General features: G+C 52.4%; 1 protein-coding gene across 1 annotated transcript; it reads left to right on the top strand.

Annotated features, from left to right (window-relative positions):
• The first annotated feature begins 9,275 nt into the window (after nt 1–9,275).
• On the top strand, nt 9,276–14,238 carry TRIM47 (tripartite motif containing 47). The gene is given in 7 exon segments (XM_034640904.1): nt 9,276–10,241; nt 10,243–10,426; nt 11,494–11,589; nt 11,874–12,104; nt 12,282–12,480; nt 12,931–13,005; nt 13,273–14,238. Coding segments are annotated over 7 exon segments (1,650 nt in total). The 5' UTR covers nt 9,276–10,017; the 3' UTR covers nt 13,914–14,238.
• Nucleotides 14,239–25,088: the final 10,850 nt, after the last annotated feature.

Genomic DNA, 25,088 nt, shown 5'->3' with positions numbered 1-25,088 from the left:
AACCGTCACCACCAACAACCCCCCATCCCAAAGCCCCAGCATGCATGTCCGACAGGCTGCGCCCACGCTCTGAAAGGGGGAGAGAAAGGAAGAACAGCCCCCTTCTGCCTCTGTGGTGGGAAGGGTTTGGGGTCTTCATTTTATATTACTTTTTATCAGGTCTGTTTGTCCTTTCCGTATTGTTCTGTGGGAATGTTCCTTGTTGTGACCATTCACTTTTATTAACATGTGATGGGATGCTACTGCTCTCTTTGTAGACTGTGCTTTTCAAGTAGGTGTGGGGCAAGCGTTTGCAAATTGTTGGAAAGCTGGTTCAAATGAAATGCCCTCAATCCACCTGACTCTGACAGAAGTCTGTCTCCTCTCTCCAGGAAAAAATGCCTTGGGAAAGAGGGGGAAAAGCACATGGACTTTAGGGTGTAACGTTTGTAAGGGGGACACATTTGATTAGCCTGTGGGTGTTTCCAGCGTATCTGCCCCACTCCTCTAGTATCTGGGCTTCTGTGAGGCAGAATCGGGAGGATGGGCACACAGGCAGACCATGGCAGGGCAGGGGGACAGGAGAGATTTTAAAAGACAGGGGAGTTGGGGGCGCCTGGGTGGCTCAGTCGTTAAGCACCTGCCTTCGGCTCAGGGCGTGATCCCAGCGTTCTGGGATCGAGCCCCACATCAGGCTCCTCCAATGGGAGCCTGCTTCTTCCTCTCCCACTCCCCCTGCTTGTGTTCCCTCTCTCTCTGGCTGTCTCTATCTCTGTCAAATAAATAAAACCTTTAAAAAAATAAAATAAAATAAAAGACAGGGGAGTTGAGGGAGTTGGGTTGGAGGCTGCTGTTCCCCAGGCAGGAAGGGATAGGAGGAAACAGCATGGCGACTGTAGGAGATGTGGCTTCAAGTAACATGGGACTGGAAGCTAGAGGACAATGGAGCCAGGCTTTCTGAGGGCAAAGGATTTCCATTCTAGAATTCCATACCCAGAAACATTCAGTGTTGGAGCCTGAATGAAAACCTTTGCAGGCACTTTCACACCCATTCTCAGGAAGCCCCCAGAAGATGTGCTCTTTCGAAGTAAAGAAGTAAAGTCAATGAAGGGGAAGGAAGACCTGGGACCCAAGCAACAGGGAATTTAACACACTAGAGAAGTGATAGAGAATTGAAATCTCCAGAAACTCGACCATGAACATCCATTCAGATGTTCAAGGTTTCTGAGCACGTGCTCTACAGATGAGGAGGTAAATGCTAAAAGGGACAGGGAAGATGTTGAAACAGGCAGTCATGGGAGCAAACATCTGGAGTACGTGGGACCCAGAACTGCCAGCTTTTGTTATAAGCCTCATTAAACTGTTTACTTTTTGGAAAAGAACAGCAAAGAAAGCCAAGCCCCAGCAGGAAGAGAGAATAAAGATTAGAGCAGAAACCAATGAAATAGGAACCAAAAGAACAGTAGAACAGATCAACAAAACTAGGAGTTGGTTCTTGGAAAGAATTAAGATGGATAAACCCCTGGCCAGACTTATCAAAAAGAAAAGAGAAAGGACCCAAATAAATAAAATCATGAATGAAAGAGGAGAGATTACAACCAACACCGAGGAAACACAAACAATTATAATAACATATTATGAGCAACTATATGCCAACAAATTAGGCAATCTGGAAGAAACAGATGCATTCCGAGAAACTAAACTACCGAAACTGAAACAGGAAGAAATAAAAAACCTGAACAGACCCATAACCAGCAAGGGAATTGAAGCAGTCATCAAAAACCTCCCAACAAACAAGAGTCCAGAGCGAGATGGCTGCCCAGGGGAATTCTACCAAACATTGAAAGAAGAATTAATACCTATTCTTCTGAGATCGTTTCAAAAAAACAGAAATGGAAGGAAAACTTCCAGACTCTTTCTATGAGGCCAGCATTACCTTGATCCCAAAACCAGACAAAATCAGACCTTGATCCCAAATCCCACCAAAATGGATAATTACAAATGAATATTCTTGATGAACGTNCCACCAAAATGGATAATTACAAACGAATATTCTTGATGAACGTGGATGCAAAAATTCTCACCAAGATACTAGCCAGTAGGATCCAACAGTACATTAAAAAGATTATTCACCATGGGGCGCCTGGGTAGCGCAGTCGTTAAAGCGCNGGAAAACTTCCAGACTCTTTCTATGAGGCCAGCATTACCTTGATCCCAAAACCAGACAAAATCAGACCTTGATCCCAAATCCCACCAAAATGGATAATTACAAATGAATATTCTTGATGAACGTGGATGCAAAAATTCTCACCAAGATACTAGCCAGTAGGATCCAACAGTACATTAAAAAGATTATTCACCATGACCAAGTGGGATTTATTCCTGGGCTGCAGGTGTGGTTCAACATCCACAAATCAATCAATGTGATACACTACAGTAATAAAAGGACAAGAACCATATGATCCTCTCAATAGATGCAGAAAAAGGATTTGACAAAGTACAGCATCCTTTCCTGATTAAAACTCTTCACAGTGTAGGGATAGAGGGGACATACTTCAATATCATAAAAGCCATATACAAAAAGCCCACAGAGGGGCGCCTGGGTGGCTCAGCCGGTTAAGCATCTGCCTTTGGCTCAGGTCATGATCCCAGGGTCCCAGAATCGAGTCCCACACCGGGCTCCCTGCTCAGCAGGGAGTCTGCTTCTCCTTCTGCCCCTGCCCCCTGATCATGCTCCCCCCTCCTCAAATAAACAAATAAAATCTTAAAAAAAAAAATAGCCCACAGAGAATATCACTATCAATGGGAAAGAACTGAGAGCTTTTCCCCTAAGGTCAGGAACAGGACAGGGATGTTCACTCTCACCTCTAGCCTCAGCAATCCTAGCCTCAGAAATCAGAAAACAAAAAGAAATAAAAGGCATCCGAATTGGCAAAGAAGTCAGACTCTCACTCTGCGCAGATGACATGATACTCTATGTGGAAAACCCAAAAGACTCCACCCCAGAATTGCTAGAACTCATGCAGGAATTCAGCGCAGGGGCGGGAGATAAAATCAATGAACAGAAATCAGTTGCATTTCTATATACTAACAATAAGACAGAAAAAGAGAAATTAAGGAGTTGATCCCATTTACAATTGCACCAAAAACTCTAAGATACCTAGGAATAAACCTAACCAAAGTAGCAAAGAACCTGTACTCTGAAAGCTATAGAACAGTCATGAAAGAAATTGAAAAAGACACAAAGAAATGGAAAAACTTTCCATGCTCGTGGATTGGAAGAATAAATATTGTTAAAATGTCTAAGCTGCCTAGAGCAATCTATACATTCAGTGCAATCCCTATCAAAATACCATCAACATTTTTTACAGAGCTGGAGCAAATAATCCTAAAATTTGTACGGCACCAGAAAAGACCCCGGATAGCCACAGGAATGTCGAAAAAGAAAACCAAATCTGGTGGCCTCACAATTCCGGGCTTCAAGCTCTATTACAAAGCTGTAATCATCAAGACAGGATGGTACTGGCACAAAAACAAACACATAAATCAGTGGAACAGAATAGAGAACCCGGAAATGGACCCTCGGGTCTATGGTCAACTGATCTTCGACAAAGCAAGAAAGAAGTTAGGGTAGTGAAAAAAAGACAGTCTCTTCAACAAATGGTGTTGGGAAAATTGGACAGCCACATGCAGAAGAATGAAACTGGACCATTTTCTTACACCATACACAAAAATAGACTCAAAATGGATGAAAGACCTAAATGTGAGACAGGAATCTATCAAAATCCTAGAGGACAACACAGGCAGCAACCTCTGTGACCTCAGCTGCAGCAACTTCCGGCTAGACACGTCTCCAAAGGCAAGGGAAACAAGGTCAAAAATGAACTACTGGGTCTTTGCCAAGATAAAAAGCTTTTGCACAGCGAAGGAAACAGTCCACAAAACCAAAAGACAACTGACAGAACAGGAGAAGATATTTGTAAATGTCTTATTGGATAAAGGGTGAGTATCCAAAATCTATAAAGAACTTATCACACTCAACACCCAAAAACCAAATAATCCAGTCAAGAAACGGGCAGAAGACATGACAGACATTTCTCCAAAGAAGACATCCAAATGGTCAACAGACACATGAAAAAATGTTCCACATCACTCAGCATCAGGGAAATACAACTCAAAACCACACTGAGATACTGCCTCACACCAGTCAGAATGGCTAAAATAAACAAGTTGGGAAACGACAGATGTTGGGGAGGATTCAGAGAAAGGGGAACCCTTTTACACTGTTGGTGGGAATGCAAGCTGGTGCAGCCACTCTGGACAACAGTATGGAGGTTCCTCAAAAAGCTGAAAATAGAGCTACCCTACGACCCAGCAATTGCACTACTAGATATATACCCCAAAGATACAAATGTAGTGATCTGAAGGGGCACCTTCACCCCAATGTTTATGGCAGCAAGGTCCACAATAGCCAAACTATGGAAAGAGCCCAGAGGTCCGTTGACAGATGAATGGCTAAAGAAGTGGTATACATATACAATGGAATATTAGCCATCAAAAAAAAAAAAAAGAAAGAAAGAAAGAAAGAAAGAAAGAAAAAGAAACCTTGCCATTTGCAATGAGGTGGATGGAACTAGAGGGTATTATGTTAAGTGAAATAATTCAATCAGAGAAAGACAATTAATATGATTTCACTCATGTGGAATTAAGAGACAGAACAGAGGAGCATAGGGAAAGGAGGGAAAAATAGAACAAGATGAAATCAGAGAGGGAGACAAACCATAAGAGACTCTTTTTTTTTTTTTAAGATTTTATTTATTTATTTATTTGACAGAGATAGAGACCGCCAGTGAGAGAGGGAACACAAGCAGGGGGAGTGGGAGAGGAAGAAGCAGGCTCACAGCAGAGGAGCTTGATGTGGGGCTCGATCCCGTAACGCCGGGATCACGCCCTAAGCCGAAGGCAGACGCTTAACCGCTGTGCCACCCAGGAGGCCCCATAAGAGACTCTTAATCATAGGAAACAAACTGAAGTTGCTAGAGGGGAGGAGGTNAGAGGAAGAAGCAGGCTCCCAGCAGAGGAGCCTGACGTGGGGCTCGATCCCGTAACGTCGGGATCACGCCCTAAGCCGAAGGCAGACGCTTAACCGCTGTGCCACCCAGGAGCCCCCATAAGAGACTCTTAATCATAGGAAACAAACTGAAGTTGCTAGAGGGGAGGAGGGTGGGGGATGGGGTAACTGGGTGACAGGCATTAAGGAGGGCCCGTGATATAATGAGCACTGGGTGTTATATACAAGTGATGAATCACTGAACTCTACCTCTGAAACTAATAATACACTCACTACATGTTAATTAGTTGAATTTAAATAAAAAATTTTAATTGTTTACTTTTAAATTCTATTTTGAAATGGATACAAATCAAAAATTTTAAAGTATATCAAAACGGGGTGCCTGGCTGTAGGTCGCAAGAGCGTGCGACTCTTGATCTTGGGGTCATAAGTTCAAGCCCCACGTTGGGTGTAGAAATTACTAAAAAAAATAATAAACTTGAAAAAAAGTACATCAGGGGGCGCCTGGGTGGTGCAGTCGTTAAGCATCTGCCTTCGGCTCAGGGCGTGGTCCTGGAGTTCTGGCATCGAGCCCCAGATCAGGCTCCTCCACTGGGAGCCTGCTTCTTCCTCTCCCACTCCCCTGCTGTGTTCCCTCTCTCGCTGGCTGTCTCTTTGTCAAATAAATAAAATCTTTTAAAAAAAAAATTACATCAAAACCATCCAGTGCTACCGTGGGACATGGCTTGGGTACCATTTCAATTTCACAGATGCAAGAGAGGCTGGGAATGGCTTGCTCATTACTCCCATTTGGTGAATTGCTTTTGCTTGTTTTTGCTACCTTTGTTTTGATCTTTTTTCTTTTCCTTTCAAGCAATACTGCAGCCCTGCAGACAGGTTCATATATGAGGTTTAGGATTATTTTCAGGTTGCACTTTCTGGGTTTAAATTCTGCGTCCTCTGCTGGACGAGTTGCGTGACCTCTGGCAAGATACGCAACCTGTCGGAATTCCATTTCTCATCCTTCACGACGTAGTTCTTGCAAGGGCAGAGTGAGGTGCAGGCATGAACATGTTCTTACAGACCTCAAAGTGCCAGTTACCTTTTCCCCTTAAGGGCCAATTCATTTCAAAAAAGAATTAATACGTCGGGCAACCTTAAAGCTACCATAATGGAAATGAAGTATTTGCATTCCAGGTGGACAAGTCACACCTCCCTGCTTTCCTAGGGAAGCAGATCTTCCTGAGCAGGCTTTGGGCTGGGAAGCAGGAGGCCAGCAGGCACTTGTCCATGAACACGCCCCAACCCAAGCGGCCCCCCTCACCCCTCCAGAACCAGGCGTGTCTGTGGTCTCAGCAAGCCCGGGCATCCTGGCTGCCAAGCCTTGGAGCAGGGTGGCACTGATGCCTGAGCCTCCAAACTGTTCCTGGGTCTTGGCAAATGAGCGACAGTCATGATCAAGTAAATAGTGATCCCTGTGGAAACTAATGTATGGAACTCATTACCCGCCTTCCTGCCAAACTGGGCACACCCAGGCGGGTTCCCTCTGCTACTCCTCTCCAGGGACATCTTTTCCCACCCCAGTTTCTGCAAGCCTGCGTCCTGGCACCCGGTGAAAACCCAGCTCAGATGCTACTTCCTCCACATGGCCCTCCAGGATCCACCGCCTCTTCCCATGAGTCCCCCCGGATTGCATCCCTCCTTTAATATTTCATAGATCTTGGTTTTCTTCTTTCCTTCCAGGAAAAGACGCAAGGAGGCTCTGCAGAGCGTCTGCCTAAATTAGACATTCTGAAGCTGGGGGCCTTGGCTGAAAATTCTCTGTAGTTTCACTCTTCTCTAAGCTGGAATTTTGCATTTCTTTCTATTGCAAATGGAGAGAACATACCACAGTGGAGTTAGCAATTCTATGACTTGTCACCAGTAGAAATTACGGATAGTTTCATAGCACATTACGTGGTGACCCAGAACCTGAAATACCACTTACATTCATCACTATTTCAATATACATTATTAGGCCTCCAACAGATATTGTTATTTATTGTGTTAAAGAAACACAGATATCACAAATGTGTTTTCTTAATATTTGGTACCTATATGAAATCCTATGCATTTTGTTTTGTACATTTAAAAGCATTACTTTGGAAAGGGCTGCACCCGGCTTTGACAGGGGGGCCCCCTGGCAATGAGAAAGGTTAAGCCCCACTTCTGGATGGAACACGCCTCCTCTCCCTTTTATTCTTTCCTCTTTGGACTCTTGTCAGCAGGAGGCCTGGCAGGCAAGGAAGAATTGTCTCAATTATTCTATACTTTTTTAAAAAGATTTTATTTATTTATTCGACAGAGATAGAGACAGCCAGCGAGAGAGGGAACACAAGCAGGGGGAGTGGGAGAGGAAGAAGCAGGCTCCCAGCAGAGGAGCCTGATGTGGGACTCGATCCCACAACGTCGGGATCACGCCCTGAGCCGAAGGCAGACGCTTAACCACTGCGCCACCCAGGTGCCCCCAATTATTCTATACTTTTAAATGAACTTGTAATTTTAGAATAGTTGTAAACCTACAAAAAAGTTGCAGAGATAACTCAGAGTTCCCAGATACTTCACTCCTAATTCCCCCTTTGTTAACAGCTTGCATGATTATGGTGCATTTGTCATAATTAAGAGCCAATATTGATACATTTTATTAACGTTAGCCCGTAATTTATTCAAATCTCCCTAGTTTTTCCCTAACATCCGTTTTCTCTCTCAGGAGCGCATCCAGAATACACGTAACATTTACTCCTCACATCTCCTGAAGCTCCTCGTGGCTGGGACAGTTTCTCAGACTGACCCCCTACTTTTTTTTTTTTTTTNTTTTTTTTTTTTTTTTTTTGCCCCTTTTGTTGATGATCTTGAAGGTTTTGAGGAGTATTGGTCAGGTATTCTGTACACTGTCCCTCCACTGGGATTTGTGTGATGTTTTATTTATTTTTTTTTTTTTAAGATTGTATGTATTTATTTGTCAGAGAGAGACAGCACAGGCAGGGGGAGCCGCAGGCAGAAGGAGAAGCCGACTCCCCGCTGAGCAGGGGGGGACTCCGTCCCAGGGATCATGACCCAAGCCCAAGGCACACCACCAAATGACTGAGCCACCCAGGCGGCCCTGTGGGGTGTTTTAATCATGACTGGGTTATGGGTTTGGGGGAGGAGGACCATATCATCCTGGGTTCTTACTGTCAACGTGACCTATCACTGTGGACGGTGACCTTGATCACCAGGCTGGGGTCTTGCTTGCCAGGCTTCAACACGGTAAAGTGACTCTTTTGCTCCCTTTGGAAGAAAGTCGCTGTGCACGGCCCACATTTAAGGAGTGGAAAACCAGCCTCCATCTCAGAGTATCTACAGTTATTTTGCGTTCTTCTGAATGGGAAATTGGCCTATGCTTCATTTATTTTCCCAGTCATTTATTTATATCAGTATGCACTCATGGATGTTTATTTTATACTTTGGGTTACAAGCCAATGCTACTTTATTTTGTTGCCATTTAATTTATTTTTTAATTATTTTTTAAGATTTTATTTATTTATTTGACACAGAGAGAGAGAGCACAAGCAGGGGGAGCGGCAGGCTGCGNTTAAGATTTTATTTATTTGACACAGAGAGAGAGAGCACAAGCAGGGGGAGCAGCAGGCTGCAGGAGAGGGAGAAGGAGGCTCCCTGCTGAACAAGGAGCCTGGGGTGGGGCTGGATCCCAGGACACCGGCATCACGACCTGAACCGAAGGCAGACGCTTAACCGACAAGGCCGCCCAGGCGCCCCTACTTCTTTTTTATTTTTTGAAGATTTTATTTATTTATTTGAGAGGGAACACGCTAGAGAGCGAGCGCGGGCGAGCGACAGCGGCAAGCATGAGCAGAGGGGAGGGGCAGAGGGAGAGGAAGAAGCCGAGGGGGCGGGGAGGGAGCCCGATGGGGGGCTGGATCCCAGAACCCTGGGATCGTGACCTGAGCCGAAGGCAGAAATTCACCGACTGAGCCCCCCAGGGGCTCCGCCATGTTATTCTTTTTTTTTTTTCTTTAAAGATTTTTATATATTTATTTGACAGAGATAGAGACAGCCAGCGAGAGAGGGAACACAAGCAGGGGGAGTGGGAGAGGAAGAAGCAGGCTCCCAGTGGAGAAGCCTGATGTGGGGCTCGATCCCATAACGCCGGGATCACGCCCTGAGCGGAAGGCAGACGCTTAACCGCTGTGCCACCCAGGCGCCCCCGCCATGTTATTCTTTTAAACAACATTATTAAGTGCATGTCTGGGTGAGCCTTAAATGCCTCCATTTGAGGAACCCACACCCCTAGCCCCAGGCACACCGCAAGTGCCTGGGGGTGGGGTGAGGGATCCGTGGAGGGGAACTGAATTCCCTCAGACAAGGGACTTGGAAGGTGACGTCAACTCCCCATTTCAGGGTTAGAAAAGCCCCAGTTCCCCCACGAGGGGTAAACAGAGTCGCTAAGTGGCAAAAACACGCGCACATCAGCGGTTGATTCTCTCCGCAGTCAGCAGCTCAGAAGCTTCGCTGACAAGTGCCCGGGACAGGTCCGCAGCGCGAAGGGGCTGGCGAGGCCGGCGGGGAACGGTGGGAACGCCCGGCCGCTCTGGAGTCCGGGGCCTGGCCATGGGGGGAGCTGAGGGTAATGGAGGGGTGAACTCCATCCCAGCTTCCTTCCAGTGTGCCCCCCTCGCACTCTCTGCCCTCCGCCCTCCTCTTGGACCAGGAGGGTCGGTCGTCCAGGAGCCCCTCAGGGTCGCCCGGGGCCGAAGACCACCCGCGCACTCTGAGCGGGCGCCTGGTATACCCGGACCCGCAGGCGGGTCTGCGGCGCTGGGGGGCGGTCCGAGCCGGGGGCGGAAGGGGGCTGGACCCTTGGCCTCGGTCCCAGGGGGCGGCGCCGCGGCGCGAGCCGGCCGGGTCCCTCCCAGGGCGGGAGCAGAACAGGCGGTGCCCGCGGAGCTATGGACGGCAGCGGGCCCTTCAGCTGCCCCATCTGCCTGGAGCCGCTCCGGGAGCCTGTGACGCTGCCCTGCGGCCACAACTTCTGCCTGGCCTGCCTGAGCGCGCTGTGGCCGCACCGCGGCACGGGTGGCAGCGGCGGGCCCGGAGGCGCGGCCCGCTGCCCGCTGTGCCAGGAGCCCTTCCCCGACGGCCTGCAGCTCCGCAAGAACCACACGCTGTCCCGCGCTGCGCGGACATCGCCTAGTGCCGCCGCTGCGCCGGCTGGAGGAAAGCCTGTGCCCGCGCCACCTGCGGCCGCTCGAGCGCTACTGTCGCGCGGAGCGCGTGTGCCTGTGCGAGGCCTGCGCCGCCCAGGAGCACCGGGGCCACGAGCTCGTGCCGCTGGAACAGGAGCGCGCGCTCCAGGAGGTGGGCGCGGGTACCGTGGGGGGCGCCCGGGCCGGTGAGGGCCGCGCGGGGCCGCCGAGGGCCGGGGATCCCCGCCCCCGCCCCTTTTCCTGATAGGATCCTAATGTCCTCCTCTAACCTGAGGCTCTTTACTGTCCTTTCCAATACTGACAATGTCATCCATCCACTCGCTGTGGGACGTTCTGCTAGAGATTGGAATGGGGGTTGGAGGGACCCAGAGAGAACTCGAAAAGAACTGGAAGGGCAAGCAGGGGGCCTGAAGCCGGTCCGGGCCTATGGGGGTCTAAGGCAAGGGGGAGCAGAGTCAGGGGTTCCGGCCCGGCTGATTCTGGCAGCGCGGCTGTTGCGCCAGGCCGGGTTCTTGCCTGACCCAGCGCAGATTTGGCCTGGGCTGAGGGAGGCACCGGGTTGAAATGGGTGTGGCAGGCAACAGGCCTGTGGCAGAGGGTGGACCGAGCATACAGAGAGCTCTTGTCCAGCTGTTCCCGGGGCCGGTGGTGGGAGCATGTGCTCGCAGTCCGTCAGCTACCTCCGCCCCCAGTTTCCTTTGGCCTCCAGCCTGGTCTTGGCGCCTCTGGCCTTGGGATTTTCCGTCTCTCCTGCCTGAAGCAGTGACTCACAAGACCCAGGGGACTTGCCCGGAATCCCCATTTTTCAGGCCTGGGCTGGGGACACAGACTCTTTGGGGACAGGGATCCCCGAGACAGTTGAATGCCCTCTGTGCAGCGCCTACCCTACTCTCTCTGCCTCTTCCTCACCGAAGGAAGTGAGTGTGAGTGACAGTGAGAGGCATGGATGCTCCTGTACTTGCCCACTGGTCAGAAAGGGGAGACCAACAACCCCCGAGCCAGCCAGCCTCTGCTCCCCCCAGGCATTTGGGAATGGCACCCGCCTGGCCTCGAGGCCCCTCTGGCGTATTACAGGACATCATGGCCCTTCCCAGTCCCACCTATGCACAGACACCACTCCCGGGTCATCCCTCCTCTTCCCCTTGCTGTGGCCTGGTAGACCAATGTAGGGCTGTGGCCTCTGCTGGGCCCCATGCTAATTAACGGTGTCACCCACAGGCAGAGCAGTCCAAAGTCCTGAGCGCCGTGGAGGACCGCATGGACGAGCTGGGCGCTGGCATTGCACAGTCCCGGCGCACAGTGGCCCTCATCAAGGTTGGACCCCATGCTAACCCCGTCCCCATGCCATCCTGCAGCAGGCTTCTGGCAACGGGAGCTTGCAGCTTGCTATGGTCTGCTCCAAAGGAGCCTGTGCTCCGGGCACGGCCTGGCCCCACTGAGCACGAGCGGCTACCTTGACCTGGCGTGGGTCCAGGACAGCTGCGCCTGGTCCCTCTGTCCCCCACAAGAGGGCAGGGTGGGAAGGCGGGGTCTGGAAAGAATGGGGCCAGCATAACACTGTTCTTGCCCTCACCTCTGTCCCGTGTTGTCCTGTGCAGAGTGCAGCCTTGGCAGAGCGGGAGAGGGTGAGCCGGCTCTTCGCCGAGGCTGCAGCCATCCTACAGGGGTTCCAGACAGAGGTGCTGGGCTTCATCGAGGAGGGGGAGGCCACCATGCTGGGCCGCTCCCAGGGTGACCTGCGGCGGCAGGAGGAGCAGCGCGATAGGCTAAGCCGGGCCCGCCACAACCTCGGTCAGGTCCCTGAGGCTGACTCAGTCAGCTTCCTGCAGGTAAGTGCGGCTCTCAGGGGCCAGAGAGGGCACAGAAGGGGGACAGGCGAGGAATGGAGAGAGAAGGCAGCGGGTGCCTGGCCCCCCGGGGCTGTGCCATCCTCCCGGCAGAGCTCTCTCCCCTTAGCCCGCGGAGCTGGAGCCGGCAAGGCCTTAACAGTCTTTTATTGGGCTCAGGAGCTGCTGGCGCTGAGGCTGGCCCTGGAGGAGGGGTGCGGCCCTGGGCCCGGTCCCCCGAGGGAGCTCAGCTTCACCAAGTCCTCCCAAGCTGTGCGGGCGGTGAGAGACGCGCTGACTGCGGCCTGTGCCAGCCAGTGGGAGCAGCTGCGGGGGCTGGGCGGCTATGAGGATGAGCTGCAGAAGTTGGGCACGGAAGGTGGGTGCCCCACCAAGTGACTCACCCTTCCCCAGTCTCCCCACACAGGCCCCCAGGCCTGGGACCCGTGCAGGAGTGGGAGATGGAAACTGTGTGCCTGGCGCAGGGTGGGACCCAACTCCTACCAGTGAGTGGAGCCACCACTCAGTAATGACCAGTCCAGCCCCTTCGGCCACAGTGTAGGGGGTCGAGGGGGCTTCCCTTGCCCTGCCCTCTAGCTTCAGAGGGGCTGAGCGGTCAGAAGGTGGAGCAGGGGCGGAACCAGAGGACCAGGCCTGCATGTGAAGGCACGGTGCCATATTTGGGTGTGTGCCCGTCTCCGGGCATAGGCTGGGAGGAAGCAGGAGGGGAGGGATTTCGGTCACAGGTTCATAGGAAGAGGGAGCTCCTTGCACCGCTGCCCAGCGATGGGCTGCTGGAGAGCATCGCTCCCCATTGTCTCTTCTGCAGCCGATGCCGAATCGCAAGACCCCGATAGCACCAACAACCTCGAGAGTGAGGCTCCCAGGGATTACTTCCTCAAGTGTAAGTGGACACGTGGGCTCTCCCCTCTGCTCGCCCCGGCGCTCCCAAGGCTGCTGGGCTGAGCCCTAACACGAGCAGGCTTGGATTCCTCTCATCCTTAGGGTGAACTGGGTCAGTTCACAGGGTGCTCTCCAGTAGGGCTGAGTCGTGCTGGTCGCTAAGGAGGGGAGAGGCTGCGTTTGGGGAGGTGGGCACCTAGGGGAGGGGCTGTCCCACCTGCGCCTGGCCCTGACCCCGTGTCTGTCTCTCTCCCATCCTCGGGAACAGTTGCCTACATCGTGGACCTGGACAGCGACACGGCAGACAAGTACTTGCAGCTGTTTGGGACCAAAGGTGTAAAGAGGGTGCTGTGTCCCATCAACTACCCCGAGTCACCCACCCGCTTCACCCACTGCGAGCAGGTGCTAGGCGAGGGCGCCTTGGACCGGGGCACCTACTACTGGGAGGTGGAGATCATCGAGGGCTGGGTCAGCGTGGGGGTCATGGCCGAAGACTTCTCCCCGCAAGAGCCCTATGACCGGGGCCGGCTGGGCCGCAACGCCCACTCCTGCTGCCTGCAGTGGAACGGACGGAGCTTCTCCGTCTGGTTCCATGGGCTCGAGGCGTCCCTGGCCCATCCCTTCTCGCCCACCGTTGGGATCTGCCTAGAATATGCCGACCGAGCCCTGGCCTTCTATGCCGTGCGGGACGGCAAGATGAGTCTTCTTCGGAGGTTGAAGGCCTCCCGGGCCCGCCGAAGCAGCACCCTGGCCTCCCCCATCGAACCCTTCCAGAGCCGCCTGGACAGCCATTTTGCGGGACTCTTCACTCGCAGGCTCAAGCCTGCCTTCTTCCTGGAGAGTGTGGACGCCCATCTGCAGATCGGGCCCCTCAAGAAGTCCTGCATTTCCGTGCTGAAGAGGAGGTGATGCTGGAGGGACATCTCGGCTCCCGGGAAGCTTGCTTCTCTGTGCCCCCATCTTGCCCCACGGAAGGCACCTTGGAGCCCCCCACCTCCCCAGGCTTATTCCTGGGGGCTTCCACCTTCCAAATACTTGGCCTTCCACCTCTCGAGGAGCAGGCTCCCAGACCCCTTGAAGTGCCCCTCACATCCTGTCCCCCTGTAGGCCTTGTTTCTGGGAGAGAAAGCCAGAGCTGGGGCAGATCCAGGCTACCCCAAACCCTCCTTTTTCAGGTCCTGGGGCAGTGCCTGGCACATAGGAGGAGCTGAATAAATGTTTGTTGAATGAACAACTCTTTTTTCTATCCTTCTCTCCACCCACCAACAATTCTCATCTTTGGAGAGCTGGTCTTGAAAGGCAGGAGGTCCCAGGATTTCTGGGGAGGGGGAAAGAAGCCCAGGACGAGGGGGAAGAAGCCCAGGAGGAGGGGGCTGAAAAGAGGCGCCTGCCCTTTGGGGCAGCCCTGCTCCCTGGTTCTGGGCAGGGGCAGCTGGAGGTGGCTTCTCCCAAGGGGGGCCAGCCCCCCAGTCTTCCCAGCTGCATGAGCGTTTGCCTCGTGGCCTGTCCCCGTGAGCTATTTTCATCCTTGGTGCTACAGCCTGATTCTGGACCTGCCTTCTGGTGTCTGTGCCCAGGGCTAAATGCAGACCGCACACCCCCCGGAGCAGGACACCACTCCTGGGTGTGGGCAAGAGGGTTTGAGAGCTTGCACTTCTTTCACACACACACCTTCTCAGTCCGGGAGGGTTGTGGCCCGGAAGGCCCCAGGGTGTGCTGGAGGCGAGAATATCTCCCAGAAAGGAGTCTGTGTCCTCCTCTGGAGCCCGCCTCACTGTCTCCACACCCAGCCGCGCAGCTGGACCAGGGCTCCAGGCTGGGGAGACTGGGGCCCTGCATCCCAGCAGAGCCCTTGCTTCTCTCCCAGGAAGGCCCGGCGCCCCCTGTTGCTTGGGCCCCCGCAGCCTGGCCCAGGATCCCGGAGTGCCCACCACCGGGGTCAGCTTGCCCTGCCCCCCCAGGCGACACAGCCGATGTGTTTCCAGGCCAGTCTTTGTTCTTGGGTTCCCTGTGGCCCAGGTGCCCCGTAGAGAGGGTCCAGGCCTGGAGGACCGAGACAGACAGAGGCCTCTCAGGCGCTAGCCCAAGGTCAGACGGGACAATGGGTGAGTTATGCAGCCAGACAGCAAGGCCATACAAGTCCTGCCCTGCCTCGGCGGCTAAAAATAGCCCCTCCTCAGAGCTCTGCCTTTGCCCCAGCAGCCAGGATGTTGTTTTTCTGGGTGGGGCCTCCTCGCTCCTGGGGCTTCGTGTTTTCAAAACGGTTTCCTTGGCAGCCAGGGCCCCCAGCTCACCAGAATGGGGAAGGCTGCTCCTGTCACCATCACACACATGGACCGACAGGGACTAGCTAGGGTCCCCTCACCGGCACCAAGCCACACACTCCCTTTGCAAAGAAGCCTCAGGTCCCTGACTTTGCAGGAACATGAGCTAGAGGGAACCGCTGGTTGGAATTCGGGCCTGACTAACCGAGTCTGCAGCCACAGCAGTCCCTGCCACTTGCAGAGTGACGCCCAGCTTCCAGAACTCCGGGAACCTTGTGCATCGTAACGCCAAATCCCAGCGTTTACCGCTTTACAGCTCAGAGCAGGAGACTGGCTCTTCCGGGCTGCACAGCTAGCAAGGGGCTGTCTGGGCCGGACTCCAGCTTTCAGTGATATCCCCAGTCTGGAGTGTTCTCTGCAACCCGCACTTCCTCTGCGACTCTGGGATAATGCTAGAGCGGGAGGGATGCCGCATGTGAGAGATGCGCCGAGATCTCAAGCTCCGAGGAGGTACACTGAGGCAGGACCGGCTTGCAGAGCCGGAGGAGCCAGCCAGGAGTGCCAGCCCCTCGCTGCCCCTGCAGACACTTTAATCAGCACAGCTGGTACAGGCTTCATCCAGATTGCTTGCAAAAAGAGAAAGTGTTCAAAAGAAAAAAATGTTAGAAAACCACCCATCTAGTCCAAACCTTCTACCACTATCATTTCCAGATGAAGAAACTGAGGCACGGGGCCATGCAGGCGCCCACCCAGTCTGGGACACCAGCTCCACGGTCCATGGCTTAGGTACGTCCTGTGCTTAGAAATCTAAACACACACACACACACACACACACACACACACACACACCCTGCTTCCCAGCAGTGTCGCCTGTGTAAGACCTGCCCTCCACTGCACCCCAGTTCCCACGGCCAGCCGAGCCCTTGGCAGCCTGCAGTCTCCCAGCCCCCGCCTGACCCCCCGCCTGAGCCCCCGCTCGTGCACACAATGGTGGAGAGCAGAGAGTGTGAAGGGTCTTCTGAGGCTGTTTCTATTAGCTGAATCTGGCTCCTCTGGGCCAGGCCAGGAGCCAGCCTCCCCTTGAGCATTGTTTCTGTGGGAAAATGAGCTCCAGAGTTCCAGACCACGGATTGAGCCATGGCCTTGAGCACCGCTCTGTCTTGGCAGCCCCGGTCCTATATCCTCATGTGTTTGCATTTGCACCCCACCCACGCTCCAAAGGAAAGTGGCCACCATCCTCTCCCTCCCTTCTCGTCCCCCGCCTCTGTCCCCTCCCAAGGAACACACTCACTGACGGGCCTTCCTTCACACTCCCCTCCTCCCAGGCTCAGGGTGAGGCTGGACCCCGATTGTGGCCAAGCCGGGAGGGCCCGGCCAGGAAGGCAGGGCTGCACTGGGCAGGGTTGAGGCCTGCAGATGGCCCCGCTGGGCTGGTGCTGGGGACTCTGCAGGGGGAAAGTGGCATCTAGTTGCTGGATGTGCGTCCCGTTCAGCCCCACACACGACACACGTAGCATTGCATGGTAGCATTCCCATTGGGTGCTACCATGCAACACATGGAACGTAGGTCACTCCCTTGCTACACAGTCACATCTTCCAGAAGATGCGTGGGCGCTTCAGAAGCCCCTTAGGAGGTCGTCATGGGCTTCACCTGGGGTGGAACCCTCCACCTCCTTCCCCAGGGCCCTCGGAGGGGCTGGGTGACACGGGCTTAGAGAGCCATAGCACAGAGCCCTGAGGCAGGCAGGAAATAGGCTTCGGTATCCGATGTTACTTTATCTTTAAAAGACAGTCAAACTGAATTTTACTCCATAAGAGCTCCCATTTTGCTTTAATATAAAAAGCAACACTTTTCTGCCCCAGCAGTGGAGAATGTTTTCGGGTGTGAGTTTTGGAATCAGAAAGTTTTGGCTAAAAATTCCCCTTCTGCCATTTCCTGGCCGTAGGCTTTGGGCAAACTGAGCCCCTCCACGCCTGGGTTTCCTCACTCGCGAAACAAGGTAAGAGTGGAACCGCATAGCATTATTTGGAAGATTGAAAGAGATAATTTAGGCGACATGGTTGGCACAGGTCCTGGCACAGAATGAGCTCTTTTTTTTTTTTTAAGATTTTATTTATTTATTTATTTGAGAGAGAGAGAGAGACACAGAGAGAGCACAAGCAGGGGGAGCAGCAGAGGGAGAGGGAGAAGCAGGCTCCCCGCTGAGCAGGGAGCCTGAAACAGGGCTCAATCCCAGGACCCCAGGATCATGACCTGAGCTGAAGGCAGACGCTTCACCAACTGAGCCCCCCAGGCGCCCCCAGAGTGAGCTTTCAATAAGTGTTGTTGTTATTATCATTCCCCAGACTGAGTAAAATCAATACTTTGGGGGGATTTGTCAACCCCTGGGGGGCTCCGCAGATATGTTCTTCAGGAGCTAAAGATGAGCCCAGACCTTCGTTTGTCAGGACACTACATTACGTCCCACCCGATAAGATTGGAAACTTTCGCTCACGCATTTAACCCTATTTACTCAGTGTGGGGCACCGTGCTCAGTGCTAGGGAGACAGGCGTGAGTGACCTAAACACGGATGCCCTGCCCTCAGGGGACCTCACAAAGGGCTACGCGATAATTGTCGCATAAGGGCCTCGACCCCAACTTCGGGACATGCCCAAAACACTGAACACGGACACTTGGCCAGATACTTGCACACCCACGTTCTCAAAGCTCTGCAGAACAGGCAGGTGGCAGAAGCAACTCCAATGTCCGTCGATGGATGAACGGAGAAACAAAATGTGGTGTTTACATGCAACACAATATGATTCAGCCTCAGAAGTGAAAGAAGCTCTGACACTTCCACCGCGGAGGGGCCTCGAAGACGTCGCACCAAGTGAAATAAGCCAAATGCGGAAGGACAAAGCTCGTATGATTCTGTTTACATGAGGTTCCTACACTGGCAAATTCAGGGACGGAAAGTAGGGTGGTCGGTACCAGCCGCTGGGGAAGCGGGGGGTAGGGAGACAGCGTTTAGTGGGCACGGAGTTTCAGTTTAGGCCGATGACGAAGATCCGGAGATGGATGGTGATGACGGCTGCACGACAATGTACTCACTGCCACCCTTGGAAAGATTAAATCCGGGGCTCCGGGTGGCTCAGTCAGTGAAGCATCTGCCTTTGGCTCAGGTCATGATCCCAGGATCCCGGGATGGAGTTGGGCTCCCTGCTCCGTGGGGAGCCTGCTTCTCCCTCCCCCCCTGCTCATACTCTCTCTCTCAAATAAATAAATAAAGATTAAAACAGTAAATTTCTTTTAAGTAAACTCTACCCCCAATGTGGGGCTTGAACTCATGACCGCGAGAGCAAGAGTCGCATGCTCTACTGTGAGCCAGCCAGGCGCCCCCAAACAGCACATTTCATGTGATGCGTATCTTACCGTGGAGGGGGTTCGGAACGTGTCTCCTGAGAGACAGAGACTTGAAAGACAACAGATGCAGGAAAGGCGTGCTGGCCTCCCCTTTTCCTCCTGAAAAGAGGAGATAAAACTCCCACGTGAAAGACCGCCTCCCTATGCCAGGAGGAAAAGAACATTCTTATCACCAGAGAGAGGATGTTGAGGCCGAGAGACGAGAGAGACGTCTGCACAAACCAGCTTTGTTGAGACAATGTCCTTGAGCCTTCTCCGCAATGACTCCTCTCTGGGCAGCCTCGTGTATGAGCACTTAGGCCTAAGTTTTGGGGACTTCTTTCTCCTGCGAATGCAGCTGGGTACATACAAAAATGAAATCTGTCTGCTTTTCTCCCGTTAATCTGAGGGATGTTGACTGAATTCTCAGGTCCCACTAGAGAACCCAAGAAGGTAGGGGGGAAGTTTTGCCTCCCTTCCACTACAATAAAACAAAACAAAACAAAACCCACATTTCCCAGAGATGGAAAAAAAGAAGAAAAAAATAAAAGGCTGGTGGCCTCAAGAAGGGACCCTACTAGGGTCGGGGAGGGGCATTTCCAGGGGTGACCTCTGGGACGGACAGCTGAGGCCTCCAGCCAAGGACAAGCAGGCCGGGGGCGGGCGGGGCCTGGCAAAGCACTCCCACTCCTGGGCGGGAGGGCAATGAGGGTAGAGAACAACAAGAGGTGAACCAGCCAGGTCTGGCTGGGCAGGGCCTGGTCAGGATTCTGGACTTTTCCTGGGAGCAGGGTGTCACCTGGGGAAACAGTACAATCAGATTTGCAGGTCTAAAATCACTTGTAATTTAGGTGAGAGTGGCTTAAAGAGGGAAAAGTGGACGAGGAGGAAGAAGGACGCCCCACCCTGTGTCTTTCCCTGAAGACGGAGAGGAGTCCTTCCCCAACCGCTGGGAAGGAGCATCCGGGAGAGCGGGGAGGGGCCCACCTCCAGGACAGCCTCTCCCGGTCTCTCTTCTCCCTGAGTCTCCTCCCTCAGAGGGGTGGCTCCTCATGTGCTGGGGTGGGGACACCTTCAGAGGTGACGCCCAAGTCTTCTGGGGCTTTGGAGGCACAGAAGTGGAAACAGACAGCATTTGCGCAAACGCTCCTGCAGCAGGAATTGCTCACAACAGGCCTTGCAGAGCTGGGAGGTCTGGCCTGGGAACGTGGGGTGGGGCTCATCTCCATAGCAACCAGAAAGCGCCCCAGACGTGCCCTGGCTCTGCCTCCTGATGGAGGAGCAAGGAAGGGGCGCTACTGAAAGACCCAGTCACAGTGACCTGCCCCGACATAGCTCACGTCCCCATCACTGACGGCTGACGTGGCATCTGCCATTCCAGCATCGCAGCCCACCCAACCAGCAGCAGATGGCTGAAAAGGGAAGGTCACCAAGTGTTTTTCTTCTCTCACTGGCTTAGTGGAGAGAGACGTATGGCTGAGTGAAAAAAACCGGTGTATCAAGCACGAATTTGTCCCGTAACACTCAGGTACAAGAAACGTCGGTATTTTCCCTAAATCAAATAGAATTTGATTACGAGCTGCCCTTTGCCAAGAGGGTCAGGCATTCTACCTCAAGATGTCTGGAAGGGTGGTGGTGGGAGAACCATCATCTGGGCTTTACACGGTGCCACCAGACAGGAGAGCTTCTCGGGGGGTTGGGAATCTTCTTTCCACAGGGGCAGCTGCTGAGATGCCCATTATCTGGGCCCAAGTGGACCCTGTACAGCGAGCCTTCTCTCCCCTGGGCCAAGCAAGGTTTGGGGATCGTGCCAAGCTGTTGTCCTTCTGCTCCAAACCCACTGTTGCCGTCGCTAGAGCTGTCATAACAAAGGACGACAAAGTAGGTGGCTGAAACAACAGAAACTATTGTCTCGGAGTTCTGAAAGCCAGAGTTTGAAATCAAGGTCTTGGCAGATTGAGTTCTTTCTGAGGCCATGAGGGAGAATGTGTACCAGGCCCCTAGCTCCTGGCAGTTCACTGACAACATTTGGCAATCCTTGGCTTGCAGAGCTCTGCCCTCATCTTCACATGGCCTTCTCCCTGTGTGCCTGTGTCCAAACTTCCCTTTTATAAGGACACTAGTCATATTGGATTAGGGCCCCCCTAATGACCTCATCTTTACTAAATACATCAACAACAACCCTACTTCCATTTAAGGTCACGTTCTGAGGTACTAGGGGTTAGGATGTCAACATATGAATTTGGGGAGGACACAATTCAACCCATAACACTCGCCGTGTACATTCGGCTTCCGGATGTTGGGGTCCAGGGGCCACCGCGGGCGGCTCCCTGCCAGGCTCGGCCACCAGGGGGCACTAGAGAGCTTGCAGGGCTGGAGGCGAGCAAGGAGCCCCATTCTCTAGCTGCTCCTGGCTCCCCATCATCACCGGACGTCTTCTTCACGGGTGGTGGCGGCTTCGCACACTTCTGGGATACTTCGCCTTTTCCGTTACCGTAGCTTTATACCTATTTTAACTCTTTACAGTAAACGTCCCCTGGTCCAAAAGTTGCTATGGTTTCTGTCTTCTGACTGGATCCTTTCACACAACCCCAAACCACAGTTCTTGGCGTTCAGCCCCCTACTCCCATAGCCACACCCCTCCTCTCAGGATTGCCGGGTGGGAGCAGGGCGGGGGAACTACCACTGGAGAATCCCCCAAACTCTGCTCCTGTCCCTGGACTCTGGGAAGCACCCCGTCTCCTCTCTAAGTCCAGCCACTCACCCCTGTCCAGCCCTACAGCCCCAGGTGCACACTGTGGGCCTTTCTGTCTTTGAAGGATGTGGCCCCTTCTGTGCTCAGCCAGCACTGAGAACGTCTGCTAGATAACCCATAAGCCCACCCTGGGAGCAAGAAGCCTCGCCCGCAATTTGGGTAAGAGATGGGAAGATGGCTACCTCACGAAGAGTGAAGAAAGAAGGTAATATCCACACAGCTGCTCTGCCACACAAAGAGGCCGAGACTTACCTAAAGCGCACTGATACAATCCTTTAGCATACCGACTCGGGAACCCCAAATATGAGACAGCATCAGCTTCAGGAGCTGGGTGGGTGCAGGTCCCCGTGGTGGGGGACGGGTGGGGGAGTTGGTGCTAGCCTCAATTTCAACCCTCCCTTCCCTTCTCTCCTGCTCCCATCCCACCTACCCCCACCCTCAGCCTTTCTTCTGGAACAGGGGTTTTCAAGCTGAAGATCGCAAAATCAATTTAGCGCATAGCAATTAGCAATTTTTCAAATTACGAAATAAAATAGAAAATTGCAGAGTACATCCAAATCGAAAATAAAAAGTGTCCCAAAGCTGGTCTAGGGAAAATCTTTTATTTTTTGCTTTTAGCTGATGCAATTCTGTCTCTTTTTAGGAAAAAAAAAATAGCATGTGTGATAAAATGCTTAAGCAATTTTTAGATACATTTTAATAGCATAAAGATTTGTTCTGGGAGATTAGTTACCCACTCACCCACCCAGTGTCTTCAGTCAGGAGCCCAGTGACCGAACAGTGGCCGACAGTTCTTTTTCTCTAAAATGTCCCTTTCAAGAGGGGATCTGTGAATTGGTGCACCAGGGGCCTTTTCCTGGGCTTGCAAGGTTGCAGTAATACTTCTCCACGTGCTAACTAATGCAACAGAAAGTGTTCTTCAGCCGCGTAAAGTAAGGGGAGGTGTCATTTCAGGAAAGTTGTGTTCAAGCCCCATCAGGCAGCCACTGGCCTACACGGCCTGCAGGCCTGCCCTGGGTGCCCATCCATCCTCTACGGGGAGGAGGGAAGCAGCTCTTGTCAGGTTTGGGTTCTGGAGGATTCTGAAGAGCGCCCACGGGAAACAAGGATCAGTTCTAGAGCGGTTGCCATTTCTGAGAAGGAATCAGCAGCAGTGGGGACTGCCTGGGGATGGGGGGCTGGCAGCAGGTGAGAGGCTTAGCACAGGGGCACCCCCACTACTCGCTGGGAATTGCAGAGCCTGTCTAGGGGTACCACTGTATAAGAAAGCAGTCACTGAGAGGCCGCATGTCCTTGGGAGGAAACCATGCCTTCTGCTAGCTTTGCTGTAGGCTCTGTGTCTCTGCTCCCAGCCTGACTCTCGCGCTGTTGTTTTCTACTTCAGTCTGAGTTGATTTTTACTCTTTCAGTCCCAAACGTGTCTTTCCTTTTTCTATTAGATTTTATTTATTTATATGACAGAGAGAGAGCGCACTCGCATAAGGGGGGTAGGGGCAGAAGGAGAAGTGGGTTCCCCACTGAGCCAGAAGCCCGATGCGGGGTTCGATCCCAGGACCCCCGGGATCATGACCTGAGCTGAAGGCAGACGCTTCACTGACTGAGCCACCCAGGTGCCCCAGGTCTTTCCTTTCTCAGTTGCACTTAAAAATACAGATCCGTGTGTACCCAGTCTTGATATAAAATGTACTTCTTACTGTGGGTCAAGGTTAAGAAAAAGCCACCATCTGGTAAACTGCTTCTTTTAAAAATAATCTAATCTTTTTAATGTTGTGGCACACATAGAAAATGATTCTTTGTTCAATACCAATGGTATTTGTTCTGTTCACGGGGGCAAAGACATGATGCTTCCCCGGGCTTCAGGGGTGACTGGGCACTGGCTGTCCTGGGTGAAGGGAGCAGTACGTCAGGCTTACTTGGGCTCCTGCTTTGCATGCCACTCAGGAAGCTTCCCTCTGGAGAAGAGCAACGATGACAGCTCAACGAAAAGTGATCATTTCTGGAAACGTGCAGAGCCTGTGCGGACTCCAAGGCAGGAGATGTCTGAGGTCTGAGCCTTGGGCCCAGATGGAACACTTTGCTGCTGAATTGGTTCCGCAATAAGCTGCCCTCAGCATGGGTGCTGGAAACCACTGCTCCCCTTCACAGTTGGGAGTGACTCGAACGATGTGTTCATGTGGTCATATATTTTAATTTTATTACTATTATTTTTTCAGATTTTCTTTTATTTTTTTAAAGATTTTTAAATAATCTCCGCACCCAACGTGGGGCTCGAACTCACAACCCCAAGACCAAGAGTCACATGCTCTACTGACTAAGCCAGCCAGGTGCCCCACAGTCATATGCTTTTATTAAACTTGCAAAAGTTGGACATTGAAGCTGGAACCAACGAAGCCTGCTAGCTCTTCTCCTCTCTGACTTCCTCTTCAACACATTTCCTCTCCTGTCAGGAGGCCTAAGTGTGGCCACAGCTGTGTATACTGTGTTTTCATGATTGTGTATTTTAGTTCTCAACAAGGCCTGCAAAAGCTGCCACTGATGGAGTTCCGCAAAGGGCTGGTGGTGGGACTGGACTGTCTCCCCACCTTCCCTTTTATGGTCCTCAAAGCAGTCGTTCTTGCATAACCTTTACTGGGTGGATTTTCGCTTTCTTTTTGAAATGTGTTGTTAATATTTAGAATGTGCCGGTAAACAATTAAACAGTACAAGGAAGTATACGATATACAGAGTCACCAGCCCACCCCAATTCCCAGACCCATGCCTCAATGGGATAATGCCCAAAACAACGTCTGGTTTCTCTTCCCAGAAATTTTATATCTAGATCAAGATCCTAATTTTAAGACAAGTGAAAGTTTTTTGTTTTTTGGGTTTTTGTTTTGTTTTGTTTTGTTTTTGCAGAAGCATGTTCATACACCTGTTTGTACTTAACAGACTGGCAATCTTTCTAGATCTGCACATAGAATTTGCCTTCATTTTTTTTTAAAGAGCAGCATAGACTTCATGTGCCAAAATTAATTTAACTACTGGGGCAGATCTTTTCATGTCCATCATGCAGTAGTTCATTGCACTTGTCCCTCAAGTTCCCACCTGCTTTGCTTAAGACTTCACAGAAGGCTTTTACAGGTCTCATAATCTTTTCTGGGTTTTGATTCTTCACCTAGGAAATCTCTCTCAAGAGGTAAGTCAAGCAGGTGGGTCCCCAGGTTGGCCACCACGTGTCAGGGAATCAGCTGTGCCCTTAAATTCAAACTCTGATCCCTTAAGATTAATGGTGCACTAGCACCGCCACGTGGGGAGTGACACCCCCTTTTCTCCCCCCTTAAAGATCCACCTCGGTGGTGGGGGTAATTTACATAATAACACAGCTGCCCAAGGGCGCAGCCCAGCGCTGGGTCCCGAGCTGACATGAGTCGGCTTTATTTTGTGAGCCATATGATGGGGCTGCAGGTCTCGCCTTGTGCCTAGCTCGTTCAATTACTGCGAGTCTTGTTTAAATCTTCCAGTTGGAACGCGGCCGGGCGGGCCGGACTGAAAGCCAGAACTTTCTAGAGGAAGCAGCGCCACCCCGAGGCCGGCAGCGGTGGAGGCGGCCGGAAGGTGGGGGCGCTCCCCACCGGACAGTGGGTTTGGTGGAGGCGTCAGGTCCGGGCACCGAGTTCTCCTCCCCACACGGGCACTCTCATAC

Source organism: Ailuropoda melanoleuca, chromosome 13 (genome assembly GCF_002007445.2).
Source record: "Ailuropoda melanoleuca isolate Jingjing chromosome 13, ASM200744v2, whole genome shotgun sequence".
NCBI classification, from domain to species: domain Eukaryota; kingdom Metazoa; phylum Chordata; class Mammalia; order Carnivora; family Ursidae; genus Ailuropoda; species Ailuropoda melanoleuca.
This window is presented reverse-complemented; position numbering and strand designations above follow the sequence as displayed.